Source organism: Daktulosphaira vitifoliae, unplaced genomic scaffold (assembly GCF_025091365.1).
Source record: "Daktulosphaira vitifoliae isolate Bord-2020 unplaced genomic scaffold, ASM2509136v1 Scaffold_3, whole genome shotgun sequence".
NCBI classification, from domain to species: domain Eukaryota; kingdom Metazoa; phylum Arthropoda; class Insecta; order Hemiptera; family Phylloxeridae; genus Daktulosphaira; species Daktulosphaira vitifoliae.
In genome coordinates this window covers 2,033,067-2,055,629 of record NW_026099574.1, presented here as the reverse complement: position 1 = coordinate 2,055,629, position 22,563 = coordinate 2,033,067, and the positions used below count along the sequence as shown (strand labels likewise).

The 22,563-nt window shown below is 27.2% G+C and overlaps 2 protein-coding genes across 2 annotated transcripts in view; both read left to right on the top strand.

The window, feature by feature from the left end:
• The window catches only part of LOC126901278 (TATA element modulatory factor-like), a 44,206-nt gene that overhangs the window by 17,661 nt on the left and 3,982 nt on the right, over positions 1 to 22,563 (top strand). Inside the window, exon 20 of the mRNA XM_050677666.1 lies at positions 22,209 to 22,404. Coding sequence (XP_050533623.1) covers positions 22,209 to 22,404 — 196 coding nt within the window. The remainder of the gene's footprint in view (positions 1 to 22,208; positions 22,405 to 22,563) is intronic.
• LOC126901286 (F-box/LRR-repeat protein 16-like) lies at positions 1,706 to 20,272 on the top strand. The gene is made up of 3 exons (XM_050677680.1): positions 1,706 to 3,054; positions 11,698 to 11,989; positions 19,114 to 20,272. The coding sequence occupies exons 1-3, from the start codon at positions 2,317 to 2,319 to the stop codon at positions 19,218 to 19,220; spliced, it is 1,137 nt and encodes a 378-aa protein (XP_050533637.1). The 5' UTR covers positions 1,706 to 2,316; the 3' UTR covers positions 19,221 to 20,272.

Sequence of the window (22,563 nt, the reverse complement as noted above, 5' to 3'; positions counted from 1 at the left end):
CCAAAATGTTATAATACTAATGATCACAGATTGTTTTAAACCTCTAAAAATGGTATTATTTTATTTTCATCAACTTATTACAACAATGGTGTACTCTTTGATTGGGGAGAGAGGGCGATGATGACATATTTTGTATATCATTTATATGAACACCCATTCCTTTACAATATATAAACTGAATGAAAAAAGTCGTATACATTTTCGATTTGGGTCTCACAAATTTCTAATATATTGTATAATCTATAATTTTTTACAAAAATACCATTAAATTTTAACTTAACGAAAAATATCTATAATAACAATCATACAAGACGAAAATATGCCGCTTAGATGCTTAGCTAATTAACTCTACTGCTTTAAGAGAAGCAATAATAACAAATAATAAAATTTTTATTATTATTATTTATAATAATAAAATGATTGAATTGTTTTTTGTTTTCAATACTGAGATTGGTTTGTAGTAACTTTTATCACATCTTTCTTCTTTAGTAGTCCTCTTCCGTAGGTATGGTTGTATTATAAACGTTGATAATTTTGAAAAAAAATTATTTGAAAAAAGTGAGGTTAATCGGCTTGGCTTTTGAGCGTTTCAAGTAATGAAAAATTATTTGATTTATACAATATTTAGATGAATTTTTTTAACTTTGTAACTAAGTGCAAAATTTAAAAAAAATGACTTAAATACTACTAAAAATACAAATTACTTAGTAATAATTTAGAAATGTGCAAAAAATATATATATTTAGAATCTACATATTATTAAACGCCGACATTTGTAATAAAAATTATACTGGCTAGATTATGGTTGAAATAATATACGCATTTAATTGCTATTCATCCGAGTTTGGCTAAAGAATTATATTAGTTTAATTAGGTCGTAAAACTTTAATCTTTTGTAGACCATTTTTGTTTTTGAGATTTGACCGACGACCGTCAATAATTTATCATTGATTGATGTTTAATGTGCACCACAGGCAATGATTTACCCATTTGTGAGCTCGGTACAATTTAAAATATTTGGCTCATAAAAGAACTTAAGGAGTTAAAATTTGAATTTAACTGTAGAAAGCAATAAAGACCATCAACTATGTATAAAATTAAATTTTTGCCAGGTTATATACCCCTCTTTCGACTGAGTTCAGTACAAATGTCTCAAATGTTCATCCATAATGTTGTGAACAGATTATGTACGGGTAAAAATTACTGTCAATGACGTGTCAATGGGGAAAAATAGGTTTTAACGCCGTATAATGCAAATAATTATGTATTAAAGATGCAATTTGGAGGCAAGAGTATATAATAGAATGTAATTAGTACATTAATAGTAAATTAAATATAGTAAAAGAATATTAATTCTTTTTAAGAGTTAACAGTATACAATGTCATATAATTAAAAAAATAATTGGCTCTACTCCTCTCTTTAAATTATTATCAACTTAATTTTTAAATCGAAAATATATATGATTAATTAGTTTAAAAACAAGGAAATGATTTTAACTGAAAAAATAACCGATGGTTAATAACTATTGAACCAGTGTTTTGGAAATTATTTACATTTTCCGATAATGTTTGGAGGTGAAACGCAGGTTTGTTTATTTTTATCTTTGGGTATTTATAAACCACACTACACTCCTCGCTCTAATATAAAATTACAATTAACTTCTAAAAAGAAAAAAAAATGATCATATGATTTATACTTTTAAAGGTATTGCGTGTGGCATAGTTAATCATTCACCTTGTACAATAAACTACAAGACTAATTTTATTTTACGAAAAGTGGATATGGTGTCCTTAACCTCTGGGTACAGAAATATTGTATTATTGAAGAAAATTACACAAGATCTAAACGTCATTTAAGTAATTATTTTTTTAAGCGTTTTTATAAGCAACGTTTCCTATTGACATTATGTAATTAAACATCTAGAATTTGAAGGCGCATTTTACTAAATTATAATTTTAAATAGAAAAAAATTTAATGTATCGTTACACCGTTGCAGAGACAATTAAGTTTTAGGAGGGTTTATTATGTAGGAATCAAAATTGTAGTTTTACGAATCGGACAATAACCGAATGCGAACGAAATGATTCGATTTTTAAAAGAGTTGACAACAATTGTATTACATAATATCTGTAATAGTGATATAACTCATTGAGTAAATTAGAGAACTATAAAATGTACATTGTTGTCATTATGTATTATTATAGTTCTGCGCGGTAAATACGTGAACATCATACCACTATGTATATATTATTGATCGGTCCAGGGCCGAGGAAATCGGCAGCGCGTGCGATGGTCAAAGGAGGGGGTGCAAGATAATGCCGCGCTATAGTCGGCGTTGGCAAAAGTTCGGCTCAGTGTTGACGGAACGTCTGGCGCAGGCACTACGGGTCCCGTCGACCATGAGCAGCCAGGGCGTCGTAGAACGTGCCAGCGCCGAGTTGTCCAAGCGCATCAACGGCCTAACGTTACGAGCGGCTAACAAGCCGTCTTCGGCCGCAGCTACAGCAGCTGCGACCTGTTCGCCTTCTCGAACTGCTCGGACCGGAACTAGTGTGATGGAGCGCGTCACTAATGTATTGTGTGGCACTAGTGCTAGTGTTCAATACCCACGGTTCCGTGGCCGGACACCGGTCAGAAATCGTGCCGCAGCTTATCGCATCAAACGTCCGGTCACGTGGTCAGAATTAATGCGCGATGAACAGTTTCTCAATGGATTTTTCTTATATTTTTCGGCTTCGGAACGTATTCCTTTGACTCGCGTCTGTTCACGGTGGCGTGATGTATTGTATAGATCACCTAAGTTTTGGTACAACGTTCGACCGGTAATCAGATGCAAACAACTCCGAGCATACAACTATGCGGACAAGGCGGCTATTTTCAAGTCATTCGCAGCTAGAGAAATAACGGCTGTGACTATTTACGGTGCCCAAGATCAGGACACAGTAGAATTTGTCAACACGTACCCGTTTCCCAGCAAAAACATCTTATCACTGTGTCTCCAATCGTCAAGTGTCACTGATAGAGGATTGGAATCCTTCTTAGATCATTTACAAGTAAGTTATATTATTAAGTGAATATTTATATCATTAGAAGTTTTTATCAATAAGTATTTAATATCTTGCTCGGTAAAAAGTATTTGTAAAAGTTATCATTTATTCAGCGCAAGAACCCCTGAGATTATTTTAATCTATCTTATATAAAATAGAATCTTTGATTGCCCGCGGGCACCGCCAAATTAGTGGGTATTATTTAAAACAATGCATTATTTACAGGCTGAAATAAGATGGTTGAAAAAATGTTAACAAAAAATTAGTGCTTTAAAAATAAATATGTGTCAATAGTCAAATTAAATATATTTATAAGAATACATTTAAAAACATCCGAATAAGAAAACGTTTTTAATGTTTCACTGAATACAGTGCCGTAGATAGGTATCACAAAGGCATACATTTTACGTTTCCATTAGCCATAATATGTTTTTCCAAAATTAAGTGATCAACGAAAAAAGGGTTCGATATAATATGAGCATTTTTTGACTAAGTCTCCCACCATTAAAGATCCCAGCTACGCCATTTCCTGACTATATTTATACAAGTTTAAGTTATTTTAAATCAAAATTGTATTCATAATCAAGTTGAAAATTTATGTAAAAATGACTTAGTTTATAGAGTTTATTTACTTTATTTTAATTTACTCAAATATGTTTAGATGATCTAATGATTTAAATATATTTCAAATAATGACTAGAGATGTAGTCAATGAGTAATATGTGAATTTTAGGGGGTATAATTCACGACATAGTTTGGATCCATTGACGCAATACAGGGGCACTTAGCACCTTCAATCATTTTTAGCTACACCAAATTTTAAAAAGAGGTTATTTTGCGATTATGTAAATGTGTTTATTCCGTTAATTTAATTTTGATTTTTTTATAAAAATAAACTGCGATATTATTGATATATTATTATTTCAAATGTTTTTAGTATTGTTATTAGTTAATAATTAACTAATAACAATATTATAAACAAAAAGTTTCACAATTATTGTGAACTCAAGTCTACTATGTTATATAAGGAAAGGGATATACAGGGTGTTCAGTAAGTCAGGAAACGGGTTTCTATTGTTCTCATTGTTACAAACAATGAGAACAATAGAAACCCGTTTCCTGACTTACTGAACACCCTGTATATAGTGGTTCGCTCCTTAAGGGTTACTTTGGAATCAATTATTTAGGACCCCAAGTTTTTAACTAAATGCATGCCAATGTTTAATCAATTATTAATTAGGCGGCCTACCTATCTCAGTCGGTAACGCGTTATGCTTTGGAGCGTAGATACAAGAGTTCGATTCCATTGCCTGGCCTCTTTTGGGTTTTCCCGTCCTCTCTGGCACAAGCAATAACTTTAAGAGAAGACGTTCAACGTGGTCAAATGATAAAATAAATTATAATACTAATTTAGATAGTATTAAAACAAATGTTTTATCAAATTTAAACCGTTTAAGTTATAAATGATAAATATTTAATAAATAATAATAAACTTTGAAGAAATAATAAATCACAAAGAATAAAGTTCCTCTTAATACAATAAAACAAATGTAATCTAACAAATTCTGCTTGAATATTTTATACTATACAAGTAAGAAATGTTAAGACGTTATGTCATAAGTTAATCATTTTATTTTTGCTAATATACTCCATAATATAGATATATTCAATTTTTTATTTTATGCGCCCAACTTTGATTTCAACAACATTGCCTAATGTTTAATATTCCAAAAATTATGTATAATGTTTTAACTATACTTATTTCTGTTATTTACTTACAAACATTCACGAGTGAATAAAGGTAACAAAAGTATGTTAAAGATATTTATTAATGCTTCACAATAAGTGTCTTCTACAATATAAAATATTATAAATACAATCAATTGTTCGATATTTCTATTAAAAGCTAAGCAAGATTTCTTTGACTAAAATATTAGATTATAGTATTGTATTCAATTTACTATTATGATTTTATATTTTTTAAGTGCTAAGTAACCAAACGTTCGTAGTTCGTCACTTATCATGTCGTTGCCAAGCTACAAAAAATAGGCAATGTTAGGTAATTTAAGAAACGTCATGTCAAAAAATAGGATAATAGTAGAGCACAAAAAAAAAAATAATAAATGAATGCCTATATAGATTGAAAATTATCATTCATAAATTTTAAATATTATTAGCCAAATTTTTTACATGTACACTTTGGAACATAATAAATTGTAAAATTACTATTGAATTTTTACCTAGAAATCTTTGCACGTTTAATAATTACGTACAGCTAGCTGGCATTATATTTAATTAATCTGAGATATGATAGGACGTTCTGGACGTCATCGAATATTCTAAAAAATGATAATTGTCAAACGAGGCGATCTGGATAGTTGACTCGGTGTAATGAAACTTTGTGTAGCCTAGGTAAGTAATTGTTTTTGGTAGGATATATTAATTAACGGCGTCTGCCTGTCAGTTAGTAGCGAGCTCATGTCGAAGACATAAAAACGTCTCAAATATTTACAGTCAAGTTATATATTATTGGCCCTGAAAAAACGTTGAATTATGGTAGTAATTTAACCGAAACAAATTAAATATATATGACTTATTCGAATATGTAGAAAGATTAATAATAATCTTCGCATTGCAGTGTACCATGAGAAAAGTTTTTCCTATATTAATAAGCTGGACTTAAATTTTCAGAAAGTTTATGCGAGTTTTCATTTTCTTTGTGACTTTTAATTGCGAATGGCATTAGATTTATACAAATAAACGAAATAATCAGTATGGAATATTTATTTCAGAGGTCAACATGAAAATTTAGATTTAAGAAGTATCAAGAGCACTAGATGAATTTTAATTACTTTACGTCAACGATCGATGAAATTATTTTCATTGCGACCTGTACTCTTTATTCAGCCTTATTTATAAACGACAGATGAATATAAAATATTTTAATATCCTCCAATCGTTGTCCTCATATAGTAGTTTAATTATAGGTATTTAATTGTCTTAAATGATAAACAAATTAATCTGAGCTGACTTTTGTTTGAATTTTGTCGACTTGTAAGAGATTTAAAGATAATATTTTAACTTGACACTTATAATTTAAAAAAATTAAATTCTGTCTGTTACATTGAAATTAGATTTCGTTATTATTATAAAGAACATTAAAAAAAATCGTCAGCTTCAAAATCTGAAAGAATAGGTTTTAAGAGAGACCTTAAAAAATTAAAATAAATAACTATATATAATTACATAAACAATCGCAATCTTGTGTTTCTTGTTTCTAAATTTTTGTGACTCAAAATTGTCCATTAATAATGTGTACAATAAAATATTTTAAGTGATTAGCTTTTTGAGTTCAAAAATTATTTAGAATATGTTGCCCACTGTTGTTTATTTTTTGGCTGTAAGTAAAATACCCAAAAAGATTACCCCACGCAAATACTGACCTTAACTTTTGATATATGAATGATCATTGTTAAGAAACAAAAACAACTTTGAATTGAATTAGTGAAACGTTATATGCATATACAAACATACAACCACGCAATATTAAATAAACATAAGGAAAGTGTTCATAAATGAAAAGTAATACCAATAGACACAAACGAAATTGTACTAATTTATCATAACAAATGTGCTTAGAATGGAGAAGTCATGAAACCATTGAATAATCTTCTTTCTTGATTTTATTAGATAGTAGTTATATAAACAAATTATTGTTAACACAAATAATTATGTAAATAATCTTATTTTGTTAAAAGAATACTAACCATAAACTTTTCAAGCCTTGTTAAGAAATGATCAAAAACCAAAACTTGGCCTAATATGAAAAAAATTACATAATAAATTACAAAAATAATATACCAGTCTGAGTTATACAAAAGTATATACAAAAGAAACCTAATTAATAATAAATCTAATATTTAATAATATATTAGCCTATAGCCAAGGAAATATGTTCTCAAGTCTAATATTTGAATTAAAAAATTGTTTTTTAAAAAAAACTTTTTTTACACCTGTACATAAATAATTATTTTAAGGAAAATAGGAGCTTTTGAAATTTAGTATTATGGAAGAATAATGAAAATAATAAATAAAGTTTAAAAAAATTGAAAAAGATTTAATAAATACACTAGGCATAGAATACATGCCATATCAGATAACATTCTATAAAAATTAATATCAATAAAATGTTTTTTTGATTATATTACAACATATTTTATTGATTTAAGGAAATGTTTATTTAAGGTTGTTTTATTCTACGTTTTTTTTTTTTAGGGATAGACTACTAGGATCTATTATTGTAGATGGTGTTTTAATGGGTAGCTGAATATTTTTTTTTAATTTTTAGCGTACTTGTTATTTAAGGCAGGTGCATAATAAGCATCCTTCATTAAATATAATGTATATTACGCATTGCTTGTGATGATAATTTTTTAATTTATTGAATTAATGTAAGATACGTATGATTATTGATTATAATGCTAGTTATTATATTTCCTTGTTTTCTGTTTTAAATATATATTTTATGGACTTGTAATTATGAAAAATTGTAACTAAAGGAGCAAAATCCCTTACACTAGTCAAAAAAAGCTAATTTTTTTTCAATTTATCAAAAGTCCTAACTTTATTTTTTGACAATTTACAAAACTAGTATTTATAAAAAGACAAGTTCAATAAAAAAGCAAGTGACTGACTTAGAGTATTTCGAACTAATAGTACAAAATTAAAGATGCAATTTATATGAAGGAATAAAATGAAAGACGAATGGTGAGGAATAATGGAGAATTGCTGAAAAACAACATTAGGATTAAATATAAAAATAAAGAGTTTTGTATACAGTAATCATCAGTTTTTTAGTTGACTCTTTTGTCCATAGATTAACTATAAGTCCACATACAATTATTTTTACAGTTGTTTTTCACTTCAAATTCGTTAATTCTGTATGGGTGTTTTTGGATTGAACGATGAAACTATTCAAACCATTTATTTCACTCTGTAGGGAAATGTAAAAAAATAGTATTCAGCCATCCGTTTTATCTATATAACCCAATGATTTTATGTCCCCAAAGATTCAGGCTGTCATAAGAGAAATATTTTATTATTCTTTTGTATTTATAACGTATGCGCGTTTTCTGTATGATAATACCTATTAAAATAGAGAAATTACTTTGGCCTTTGTGGAATAATTTTACACAATATTAGTTACCTCGTTTTGAGTTACTAACGGTTTTGTTTGGAAAATTCAGAAACTAGAATTACTTTTTTTGGTAGTTTTTAGATTCATAATTTAATACTAAGATCACGATAAATTCATTGGCTCATAAATATTCGAAATGGTTACGGACTTGTAACTCTGATCATAATTTGAGTGTTCCAATGGTTATCTCGAATTATAAAATGTATGCAAGGTGAGCTTTGTCGTCTCTTAAATATTGTTTCATACCGTATAGACATATGATACCTTAACCATTGTAGATACATAAAAGAAACAATGGTATATTTGTGTACCAAGTGTTACACACACAGCCCATGTCTAAGATAATGGTTAAAACGAGCAAAAACAAACTCCCACATCGGACAATTTAAGTTTTCTACAGAGGTTTACTTTCATTTATATGCATCTTGTGATACACATACAAAACAGTACAAGTCTTCTCAGACAGAACTCGATTTACAAAATTCTGAAGGTTACTGATTTATAATATGTTCTTACATAAAAGTTCTATATATTATAAATATGTAATTCGTTAAATATTTTTAAAACAAAATAAAATATTATTGCAGAAGTCATCTTTTTAATGAAGATACAAATCAAATTTAATTATTCATAGAAACATTTTCAGTTCTAGCTTTAAATATCGTTCAGTAAGTTTTAAATAAAATATATTTATTTAAAACAATTAACGCCAAATGGTTTTTTTAGTTAAAACTTATTTAAATAATAATATAACAGCAATAAGATGGAATAAACAACGCAAAAAGTAGATTTATATTTATATGATCGCAATTAAATAAGAATGATAAAATAAAATAGTAATAAAAATACAAAAAATGGCAATATGGCACACATACAATCAAAACTAGAAGGTGAAAAACATAGACAAATTGTACAAAAATAAAAACACAATTGTAAAAATAAAATATTACAAAAAAATTCATTAACGTATAAAGTAGACTATTTAAAAAACTTTAAAGATGATTGAGCGACCACAGGAAATAACATGGCCAGAAATATAAAAAGGACATTGATTACAAACATTATAAGAGACTAGGAAAACAATATATGTTAGAAGATCAGGTGCATTGATAGATCACTAAATCAATGAGATGAGCGTCAATATCAGACTGGCTGAAGAGTGTTGATATTTAAAGTGTGCTGCGGCTAAGTATAGTCATGGTCTGGTTTGGATAGTTTAAGTTTAAAAACGGCAAAGGATAAAAATCTATTTTGAACACGCTACAGACGCAGCTGATCTTTAGCAAGATACAGTTACCAGACAACTCCATGGTGTTATCGTCACTCTTGTTCATTCCTTGCTTGAATATGCATTTTCTAGCAGAGGACGAACAAAATAAATATAAAACACAAGCATGCTATAGACTTAAAAAATTTTACATTTCGTTTTATAAAACCAAGGCCTTTAAAAACTCTACCAACAGCGATGTCAATGTGGTAATCAAAAAAAAAAAAATGAAGAGGAGTAATAGATACCAAGATCTTTGACAATAGATAATCGCTGAAACGAAGTGTCATTTAAAAAGTTATAATTAAAAATATGTGTGCCAGATTTAGAAAAATAAATAACATTACACGTGGTGACGTTAAGAGAGAGACCAAGACTAATTATGGATATAATTATAAATACCCATAATTTAAAATAAAAAAATTATTAAATTAAAATAGACTTGGAATGTTAAAAAATTATTGATATTACTATAGCACTTATCAAAAGCATAGTATTCAAAAATAATAGCTAGTTTAATAAATTTTTAATTTTAAATTATATTTTATTTATAATATATGAATTCTTTAATCTTTATACTATCAAAAGCTTACGCTAAGCCTTATCAATTTATTTAATACACTAATCAGTATTGTTCTTCTAAGACTGTCTCTAAAAGTAGAATCCTACTTATTTACCTCCCTTCATATTTAAAATTTAAAGGAAATAATTTTATTAATAATGTCAATTTTTATTTTAAATACTAAAAAGGTTTTTAAGATCATTTAGTTTTCAACTATACTATAACTCAACTTACAGACAATTACATTTTAATTATACATTGTCTAAAAATCAAAGCTTATACGTGAAGTTTATACTTAACAAAATTACATTTTAAAATGATTGAGCCATCAAATTCTTTCTTATATTCTCTTTAAATTTAATCGAATATAGACGAAGATCACGTTCGTTAGAATTCTCTAGAGGGCCACTCATGAAATACTTAACGCTGCGATTCTTTGTGCTTAAGACACTCTTCAGTATTACGAGATTTCAAAATACTTATATGACTACAAAATACTTTTAGGCTAAAAAATTACCATTACACGGTTTATTACTGTTACTTTATCCGGTGCCAGTTTTGTCAACATATTATATATTGTGATACATTAATTATAAATCGTTTTGAAACACACTTGAAAATTAATTGTATTAGGTAATATATGTTCTAAATCATTTAAAAAAATAAGTACCAATTTCTTTAAATGGCAGAGAGTGAACACAATTTTTAATTTTTTCTGGTGTACTTATTTCTTATAAGATTAGTTTATTGTTAATTGAAAAGATACCAAATTGAATTAGTCTCTCGATGCAGTGTAATAATTTTAGTTTCATAAACGTTTAAATTAAATAATAAGTAAGATACAAACAATAATTTATATGCTTTAGAAGACAAGTTTTTTTGAGAAAGTGCATGGCAAATAACCATGTGGAACATGTGGAAAATACTTCAAGGAAAATTGTCGTAAAAATCAAATTAAATATGAAATTAATATAGCAATCATTAAAATAGTGTAGTTTCTAAATAAATAGTATTCTACTTATATTTTAAAAACATAATCAATGTAGATAATCTAAGATTTTAAGTTGAATTTTTTTTAATTATATGTTTTAGTACTTTGATTTTAACTCATTATTTATCTAAAACGTATATATTTATATTTAGAAAATAAAAAACACTATAAAAAAAGAGCCAAGTTGAAGGGTCTCCCTTATGATACCTATCAAGTAGTGTCAGTACAAGCTATCGAACTAACCAAGTTTAAAAATTGCTCGTATTTTATAGAAGTTATTGATGATTTATTCAAAATAATTTGTAAAAATAAAACAAATCTACCCCTTTACACAAATAATGATAATATCATTGATTTTTTCTAAACGCAGTGGTACAAAATACCCTTTTCTTTTTAGGATATACACTGATCTGTGAGCGCATACCTTTCAATGTAAATAACACATGAGTAGTATTTTTCTAGGGAATACGTTAATTACAAAATTTATTAGCGAGTATACGCCTTATATCATCCAAAACACCACTGTCCAAACGTAGTTGAAACACGGTTGTCTACTCCGTAGATACTCGAGTAGATAGCTGTGGTATTAAACTAATAATTGTGTGCTACAATAATGTAAATTTTACTTTTAGGGTGTTTGGCAGTTGGAATTAATCGGATGTAATGAAATCACAGAAGCTGGTCTGTGGGCTTGTTTGACACCACGGATAGTGTCGCTTACCCTAAGCGATTGTATAAATGTGGCTGATGATGCAGTCGGAGCTGTAGCTCAAATGTTACCTGCTCTGAACGAGTTTACACTTCAAGCATACCATGTCACTGATGCCGCCCTAGGATTTTTCTCTTCGAGGCAGTCAAATAGTTTATCAGCTCTCAGACTTCAATCGTGTTGGGAGTTGACCAATCATGGTATTGTAAATATAGGTAAGTCGTTTTCAGTCATTGCCAGAAAATTTGGTATTATGCAATGCACAGGAGTTATTAGTTTTTAATTTTTGACAAATCAAAAATCGAAACCTACATGACCAGATTAATATATGTTGGCTGGCCGTCTTTCAGAAAATTTACATAAATTAACTTTTTCTTAACTTTACCCAAATGACAAGCAATATAGAAAAGAAAATTGTTTACTTTGCTCTTGGGCCACAATAGGGCGTACAATGGTTGTCTCTGACTACTTACTTTATAGTTGACGAAGCGTTTATAGTTAATAAAAATAAATAATAACATCAAAGGATAAAAAATAAATAAATATTTCAATAATTAATCATATTTATGTGATTATTAGCTTCGATGTGAATCTGAGAAGGTATTACTTTTACTATGATGTGTTTATTTTTTTTTTTTTTGTCTATTACTACTTGTTATTAGCTCTCACTGGACCTATTTTGATGAACAATATGTCAAAAGATCACAAATCGTATTTTGTCGACGACATTACCCTCAAAAATTGAACAAATTTTCCTCGTTCCCCGTAAATGGAGAAAATACTCCAAAAACTTAAAAAATTGGTAATTTTCGACATTTTTATTACTTAAAAGTTTCATAACTTTTTGAAAAATAGATGAATAGAAAAAATTTTTTTATAGATACATTAGGTATTTACATATCATTTGGTATATATTTTTTGAAAATCTGTCTCTTCACCTGCCCACGGAGGGTTTCAAAATGATAACTTTTCCTCAAAAATATTCACTTTATTAACTGAACTTTTGAAAATATTTCGGAAATACTAATATATATATATATATATATATATATGCATATCTTAAATCAAAGCGAATGTAATATACTTTATTATATAAAAAAAAATTTCGAACTTTAGATTGTCATTATGGTAAAAATGGCTACCGTATTCAAAATTATTTTATTTTAGTGTAAAAATTCTCCATTTTATATTTTTAATATAAAATATATATTATATTTATATTTCTATAACTTTTTGAAAAATATATAAACAATTTAAAAAAAAAACATTTTATGTACAAATATTTCATCCGGCATAAATTTTTTTTGAATCGGACTTTTTCTATTTATAGACGGGAGGTAAAACTTTAAAAATTAGAATTTTTTAAAATTTTTATTGAAACGTTTCTCATGAGAGTGATTTTAATCACTGTCAGATATCATCTACACTTGTCCCATCTATGCCACGAACTCACTGTGCTACCGTTTTAGTGTAATATTTTTACTCGATAATAAAAATATCTCTGTTCTTAAAAATGTACCTATCCGTCTTATTGAAAAAAACAATAAAAATGCCGTGCTTAAAATATATCGTATAAAAACAATGAAAAGACAAATGATTAGTTCACGCTTCATACATTGTTAATAAAATATGTCTTTATAGAACCACTATTTTATTATTATTCTATTTGTATACAATCATATAGTGAATTAATTACGCGACTGCGATATGTTTTATTTTTAATAATATCTCATCAGAAATGTTAACATTTACGTTGTTACAAGTCGGAACTACTAAATTTTTTCTATAGAATATTTCCGAATGAATTTTTTATAACAAAAATAATTTTTATTAGAACAAAACTTAACAATATAAATAAAATAAATTAAACTTCTTTTTAAATAAAAATAACAAATGAAAATAAAAAATATAATTTACATAAAAGATTATTTAATATTTTGTCCAACGTTTGTATTCTTGACGCCATTGATATTTTGTGACTTGCTTTGTCAAACTCAAATTACCGCTAAAAAAATACAATGAAGTTCAAAATTCATAATCCATAATTATTGTGAAAAAAAAAGTATTAATTTAAAGTTAAAACTATTTTTTTATGAAATAACTTACACCCCATTAAAAATTACAATTTTTATTATTCTATGTATATATGATTTAATAAAGCATACTTAAACTCTTTAACGATAGCTTTTTTATGAAATCGAACAGAATTTTTTTGATAAGAATCATAAGATCTGTTATTGTTTATATTATTTGATGAATTGATTTTACAGTCTGAAGTATTTTTTTTCAAGATTCCTCTCTACAAAGAATTAATTTAATATATAGTTAGTAATACATGTATATAATGAAATAAAGAAAATATGTTATCTGATTAAATTCAAAGTATTTTATTCGTTGCAAAAGCTTACTATGCTGGCTGTATTGTAATAATCAGCAGAAGGAATATATTGAACTTTAGATTGGGTATTTTTGTAAAATACTTTTTTGGCTTTACGATTAAACAAGAGTGTGTCACTCTCAATATATTTCATATCAGTTTTGCTAAGATGAGTATCATTAGAAACATTATTTTCTTTGTAATTGCTTACAGTCATACCGTGTGGATTAGTTTCATGACATTCCGTATTATTCAATAGTAATTCATCTGTGTTAGGCTTAACAGAAACAATACTCTGAATTTCAGATTTTGCATTTTTATCACCATCTTTTACAGAAATATTTTCGGAAAAGAAGGTTCTATTTTCAGTTAATTTCATATTAGTTTTGTGAAGACAAATATCATTTTTAGAAACATTATTTCCTTTGCAGTCGGTTGTTACAACGAATGAGTTAATATTTTCATCATGCGTATTTTTAAACAATAATTTGTCTGAAGATGATGCAACTAAACTCTCAAAATTGCAAGTATCGTTGTAAATATCTTCAATATTTTCTATTGTAGGTTCTTTACCTAAATAATCTATTACACCTTTAGTTTCGGCGCCATTATTGAATGTAGTGTCTATTAAAATAGGAAGACACACGGTTAGCCTTTTCTCGTCAGTATCAAATGCGCTAATAACCTTATCTACTGAAACGAAGCTTGGTAAATTAATATTTAGTTTATAACATGCAGGACTTGTAGAAACTAATTTTAAAATACTGTTAAATATATTTAGATCAATGTTTTTAGAATCTTCTAATAGTGGCAAGTAAATTTCAATAATAATTTCTTTAAAATTCGAAATTGGCATTGAGTTATACATTTCATCATTGATATCAAGAATATTAGCACCTGAGCGATATTTGATTGTATACAATGGTGTAATAAAAGAAAGTGTTACTCCAAGATCAGCCAAATCATCAAGTGTCTGTGTAGAACTATCTTGAAGAATAGAAATAAAAGAACTAACGTTCTGCATATTATATAATGGTTTAATTTTAATCGGCTTAACCTCACCAAATACACTCTTCTTAGAGTACTTAACAATGCCTCTATCTAAAATAATACTATAACTATTTTCAACAAACTTTAGAGCTGCATCTTTGACAAAGTCTTTAAAGTTATCATTCAGGACAGTCGAAAGTACAAAATCGGTGTGAAAAACTACGTCGAAAATGTAATTCAGATTATTTTTTGAATCGCTTACATATCGGCCTGGTGAAATGCAATTTGGAATACGCCAATTGTTTTCATTAATATCAAAAAAACATGATGTTTTTTCAATTTCATTACTATAACAAACGTTTATAAAAACTCTTCCATGGGATTTTGCGTAAACGTCGCTCACACGAGTTTTTATAACGAACACTGGAGTTGGTTGTATGAGTAATGGAAGAATTTCTTGATCCATTTCTGTATTTATGATATTCTTTTTACAACCAAGTTTATTGCTCCATTGAACAAACCAACTAGAAAACCAATTTAGATTCTTCTTTTTGTTTAAAATAGAGCAAGTTTCACTATCATCGAGTTTTTTTTGTTCTGAATTAATAGATTCAAAAGAAAAAATGTTTCCCATTATAGCGATTTTAATATAGGAATTCACAATTTGACACAAAAATGTTGAGCTTAAGAAACGAACTGACAAATTTTGAAATTAAAACATATACGAGAGTTGTTGACAAGTTGTTTTTGTTTCTACGGATATATTAGAACAGTTCACAGTTATTATTTAAGCTAATTATAAAATGTATTTTTATTGTGTAATTATTAACGTTTTACTAAGTAATGGTATTAGAGAAATGTATTACAACGATTATAGGTTGAAATATTTAAAGGTTTCTAGAAATAACAGCACTGTATTTTATTTATATGAGTTAAACTAATACTTTAAGAATCCTTATTTGTTTAATCATATAAGTAAATATAAGTAAATATAATAATTATTATTATTTTGAATCATATTAATAAATAAACTATTGATAATTAATATTATCATGGTCTTAAATTTATAACAATTAATGATTGTTCATAGATTATTATTTAATTTTATAATGGTAAACATAGTAAATGTATTCGTGTGTTATCCTATAAAAATAAGTTTTTAAAAAAGAAAATATATATATATATTATGTTATAAAAGATAGCTGGCTAGTAGTATATTAAAAAAAAAATTGACATTTAAGGCGTTAATTAGAAGTACCCAAATAAATATGTCGATAAAATTTATAGGAAAAATGAAAGTATCGTATTAGATACTATATTTCTGATGTTTTTCAAAAAAACATTTAATAATTGAAATATCAAAAACAATCATAAGTATTTGTTTTTTATAAAATATGATTTATTTGTCAAGTTAGTATTTTTAAAGCACTTTAAATAGTATAAATAGTACACGCTATCAGTCAATCTTTTATATTATACAAGTATAATTTATTCGACTTTCCGTAATTAAAAGAAAAATTTAATAAATCAAAGTAACACAATTTATCTCGTAAACAGGATTTTCTTACTTAAACTCAACTAACTACAAACTCATTTATTACTTCATTTAAGCAGATGCAACGGAAACGGAAATGAATTAATTTTTTTTATAGAACAGTCTATAAATTTTCTAGATTCTTCAATTTCTTTATTTTTTTTAATATAAAAAATAGTATTTAAATTTAATAATCAGTATTTTTCATCATTATTCATTTGGTGCATAATTTACTTCAAAATGTTGTAAATCATAAAAATATATACGGAACTCTATACTAAATTAGATTTAATGAGATGGTGATATACGTATATACGTATATTCGTATGTGAGCAATTTTTTTTGTACAATTTTTATTATGATATAATATTTTACAATTATGAAGCAACTTTTTAGTAAAACACGTACAAATTTTATTGTTTTCACAAGAAGTAAAGTTAGTTTCAAAAAAGAGTTTTAGTTTATTGTCTTTGTGGGTTTCACTCCAAAGAGATTCACCTACAACCGTGATCAGCGATAGCACTAGGCGCTATTTACCGAGCACGGAGGATCAGTGAGCTAGGAGCGACCAGTGGGTCCACGGTCACCGTGTCTTCAACGGAGCACCAGCGCCAGGATAGGTAACCCATACCGTTCGCCTCTGGTTTGCACCAAACTCGGGCACCCCGGTAGGGCCGCGGATACTATCCAAGCCACTACAGATTGTGGTATACGCTACCTCCAGTGTATTTCCCCGCTGAGAAAGGCCGGTAGGTGCCAAGGACGAGTCTGTGGACCCGTCTCTCAGCTGCTTTCCCTGAGACCAGCATTCGGCCGTAAACCACAAAGTCACACCAGCCACCACAGATCCATGCCCCACTGATATACGAGTGACATGCCGGTCTGATAACGAGTGTCGGGAAGGCAGACGATGACTAGGCCATCATCTGAGGCGCCTATCCCGCCCGTGGTACGGAAAAACCTCCGTGGGGATTTTAGCTATGCGTGATGTTTTTGTTTAGTGTAAAACTTAGAAAGTATTAATTATTTATGTTCTTTTACTTTTTATCTGACTAAACTCTGTTCCTATTGATACTAATCATAACTTGTAGAAGATATTCTTTGAAATTTGAAAATTTTGCTTAAATTTATAAAAAATATCTCAAAAACTTAAAATTATAAAAACTATTAATTTTGAAACTTTGATCATAAACAAAGAATATAAAATTACATCTTATTTAATTAAAAGAAAATTTATATTGGAAACTAATTTTTTAAGAGTCATCAAGTTTAAAAAACTTTTAAAAAATAGAATATTTATATTATAATATATATTTTAAATATTTTGTTTTTACTTAATAGAGATTAACAACTTATATACTTAAATATACGTGTATATATATATATATATAATACTAATAATAATACTACATTTTTATTCGAAATTAAAAAAAAATTATCCAAATAATACCCTACTCTGGGGTATAACATACAAGATTCTTTTTTAACGCTAGTCACTTGATTTTTTTTAAATAATTCTTTTTTTTTTTTACTATTATTAGTTATATAATATGTAACTATTATTTGTATTTTAAAAGATACTTATTTTATATTTCCATTTATCTATTATAAAAAATTGTGAAAATGATTGTCTCTTGTGACTTATAAGGGTGTAAACATTATATAATGAATATAACATGTAATAAAATACATGCCTGGCCGATAACAACTTTTGGACCAGTACTTAGTATGTTATTTTTATTTGTATACCTAAACGCGATGTAAAGTACGGCTAGAAAATGACTAAAGATAAAAATTGCAGCACCCACTTTACACCTACAGTCATTACTTTAAATTGTTAATAACTTCTGAAATAATGGTTCAAAATTTATCATCGACAGTTATTATATTATTTTATAAGTTAGTTAAATAAATAAGTTGCCCTTTAAAAAAATTAAGTGGACATCTAAAAGACCTATGAAATAAATATAAAAAATATTGTATAGCATATAAATGCATGCGTCACTAACAAAAGCGAAAAAGAATATTATTGTTTTAAGAGAAATCAAGTGGTAATTATTACAAGAATCACTCTCTCTCTCTATATATATATATATATATATGTTTGTGTGTGTTTTTCTATATAAACATACAAATACATTGATTTAAACTATACTAGTCGCTTGGAATTTTTTTATACGTAGTAATTTGGTGAATAATTCTTACTCGAAGCGTGCCGATGCTATTTGACACTGGTATTATATATGTATATGCACCATCTGCACTATTTGTATTTGGTGCAGTTGTATAAGACTCTACACAGTGGTAACCACCTAGTTCGCCCTTTTACATTAAAAAATATTGTGAAGGGTGGCACCCAATGCATTTATCCCCTCATTGCAGGCACAATCATTCTTTGCATTTTATATCTCTTTGTGTACATTTACGAACGTTGGCAGGGACACGTGATTCAACTTTGCAAAGTAATCACTACCCCAAACATTTCAATACAGTAAAGCAGAGCGCGTGCAATGAAATTTGCCATATCAATACACAAAATACATAAAATCAGTTAGCGCAAATGAATTAAAAATAGACAGGTGATTTTTTTTTGAAACATAAAAATTATTTTAATTAAAAATGTTTAATATATTATTATATGGAAATATTCACATAATAATATCACATAATAATTTCATTTAAATTGATGTATGAAAATCAAAAAATTTGCTGCTATTAAAAAATATTAGCTTCGATGCGAAGCTGAGAAGGTATTGATTTTACTATGATGTGTTTTTTTTTTTTTTTTTATGTCTGTTGCCACCTTTCTTAGCTCTTACTGGACCGATTTCTTTTAACAATACATTAAAAGATCACAAATCGTATCTAGTTGAAGACATTACCCTTAAAAATTGAAAAAAATTCCCTCGTTCCCAGAAAATGGGGGAAATATCCAAAAAAATTACAAATTTAAAAATCGGTAAATTTTGTCATTTTTTTCACTTTTTTTTCTTAAACCTTCCATAACTTTTTGAAAAATAAACAAATCAACAAAACTTTTTTTTATACTAAAACCTTAGATATTTTCCTTTCATTTGATATCATTTTTTTGAAAATCTAACACTTAACCTGCTCATTGGGGGGGATTTAAAATAGCAACTTTTTTACAAAAATTAACTGTTTCAATTTAATTTTTGAAAATGTTCCGGAAATACTGCGTTCTTTAAACATATATCAAATTAAAGCTTATTTTATGTACTATAAAATGAAAAAAAAAATTTGTCCCAACACTTTATCTTCTACATTTAAACGGCTGCCGTAGTTAAAAAAAACACTATTTTTTGTTAAAATTTTCGATTTTAAATTTTCAACTTAAAAATGCTATAACTTTTTGAAAAATGTATATATCAGCACAAATTTTTTTTTTCTAAATACATTATAAGTACATCTTTCATTTGACATACTTTTTATTAAAATTGGACAAATTTCCCTTATATAGGGGCGTTCAAAACTTGAAATATTGTAAAAAACATAGATCTTTTTCAACTGAACTTTTGAAAATGTTCCGGAAATACTGCGTCCTTTAAACATATATCAAATCAAAGGTTATGTTATATACTATCAAATGAAAAAAAAAAATTTGTCCCGACATCTTATCTTCTATGTGCAAATGGCTGTTGAAAATTAAAAAAAAATGTAATGTTTGCGATAAAAATCACCTTTTATCGGGATGTTTTTTGTACTTAAACCTGCCATAACGTTTTCAAAAATGAACAAATAAAAATAATTTTTTTTGTATTGAAACCTTAGATATTTCCCTTTCATTTGATATAATTTTTTTTGAAAATCTAACACTTATTCTGCTCACTAGAGGGATTTAAAATAGTTCATTAAACATTGTTCATTAAAAAATTATATTAAATAATCATATAGAATATTTAAAAGGTTATTTTAAAAAGTAATAATATTGAATAAATATGTACTCGGGTGCTAAAATATTTTGATATATAAGTTAAATAACTTAGTGCACACAAATTTTTATTTTTAGTTTTACCTTTTTCAATAATTGTAAATGAATAATTATTATTTATTACTTAATAATAATGTTCGTTATAGTATTTCACTACCATGAAACTTACTGTAACTAAAATTTTATATGTCTTTTCCAAACTGAATGATCATTATTAACTTGATTTGTATGTGATTTACACATACCTTGAATATAAGATGAAATTATTATGGCCATAGTTATTATTATTAGCAATATGTGGTTATGTTTTAGTATGACAATGGTTCATTTTATTTAAATAAATTGTAAGAATAGTTTTTACTGAGGTATCAAGGTTTTGATTGGGTACTTGACATTTCTTTAGTAATTAAGTTCATGAAGGACTCTTGAATAAAAACGAATGGATCTTTTACAAAATTAATAAATTAAAAAAAATGAAAATAATATAATTATATATTTGACAAATTTTATCGTAATTGTCCCAATTTGACAAACGTTTACAGCATTTTATAAATAAAATGATAAATAATAATTTACCGATTTAAAAAATCATAATTTTTGGTGGGATTTCCTCCATTTACAGGGAACGTGGGAATTTTTTAAATTTTGAATGGTTACGTTTTCAACTTAATAGGATTTGTGATCTTCTGATGTATCATTTAATATCAATCCAATGAAATATAGGAAAAAGTGGCAAGAGACACAAAACAAAACAATTTAGCACAGTAAAGACGTGATATAGTTGGGTCAAGTTAAGATGACATCTATCAGTGATTTAAATCACTATCATAAAAATCCCTAGAATCAAAACTATAGATAGTTTTAAATTTTTCGACAGAATTGTAGGATTATTCCAAAAACANAGAATCAAAACTATAGATAGTTTTAAATTTTTCGACAGAATTGTAGGATTATTCCAAAAACAACATGTACTCCTACATATTTTGTTAATCATATTTTGATTATAATTTTTATTATTAATAAGTATAAAACACTAATAAATACTTGTATTAAGCTTTAATTTAATATATGATTAAAGTTCGAATACTTCCTAAAAATATTCAGAAATTTAAAATGGTTAAAAAAGTTAACTTTTAATGCCAAAGTTACTAATTTGAATCTTCCTTGTAAATGGTATAGGGTTTGAAAAATTTTCAAAAAAATTATTTAACGAAAAAAAAATTCCTCATGTATTTATAAAGAAATTCCCTTTGATTAATTTATTTTTAAAAAGTTATTACAGTTCTGAGAAAACAAACATTTAAAAATATCAAAATTTACCGATTTTAAAAATCGTAATTTTTTGTAAAAGTTACCCCCACTTTTATTTTTGCAATTTTTGACGCAGAATGTCTTCAACAGGATACGATTTGTGATCTAAACATTTTGTTGAAAAAAATCGGTCTTGTGAGAGCTGAGAAAAAGTAGTGATAGACACACAAAACAAATGAATAAAAATATAGTAAAATTAATACCTTCTCAGCTTTATATCGAAGTTACAATAAATAAATTAAAAATCGTTCTCATAACTATGGATTCTTTCAGTTCATTCTCTTCCCAATCTCACAGTATTGAGTCTTTCGGGTTGCAGTAAAATTACCGATGACGGCATAGAGCTCATTGCAGAAAATCTTCCGAAATTACAAATTCTGGACTTGTCATGGTGTCCTAGAGTTACCGATGCAGCACTGGAGTATATTGCGTGTGACTTAGTCGGCTTGGAGCAACTAGTTTTAGACAGGTAAACAAATATATTTACTAAATGCATTGAACCACTCCTTAACAGATATAGTAGATATGTAAAATTAAAATAAATAGGTATTTAAATATTATTAGTTAAACATTTTTAGTAATAAATTATATCTAGTTTTACTTTCAAAGTTTATTAATAATTTTCAAA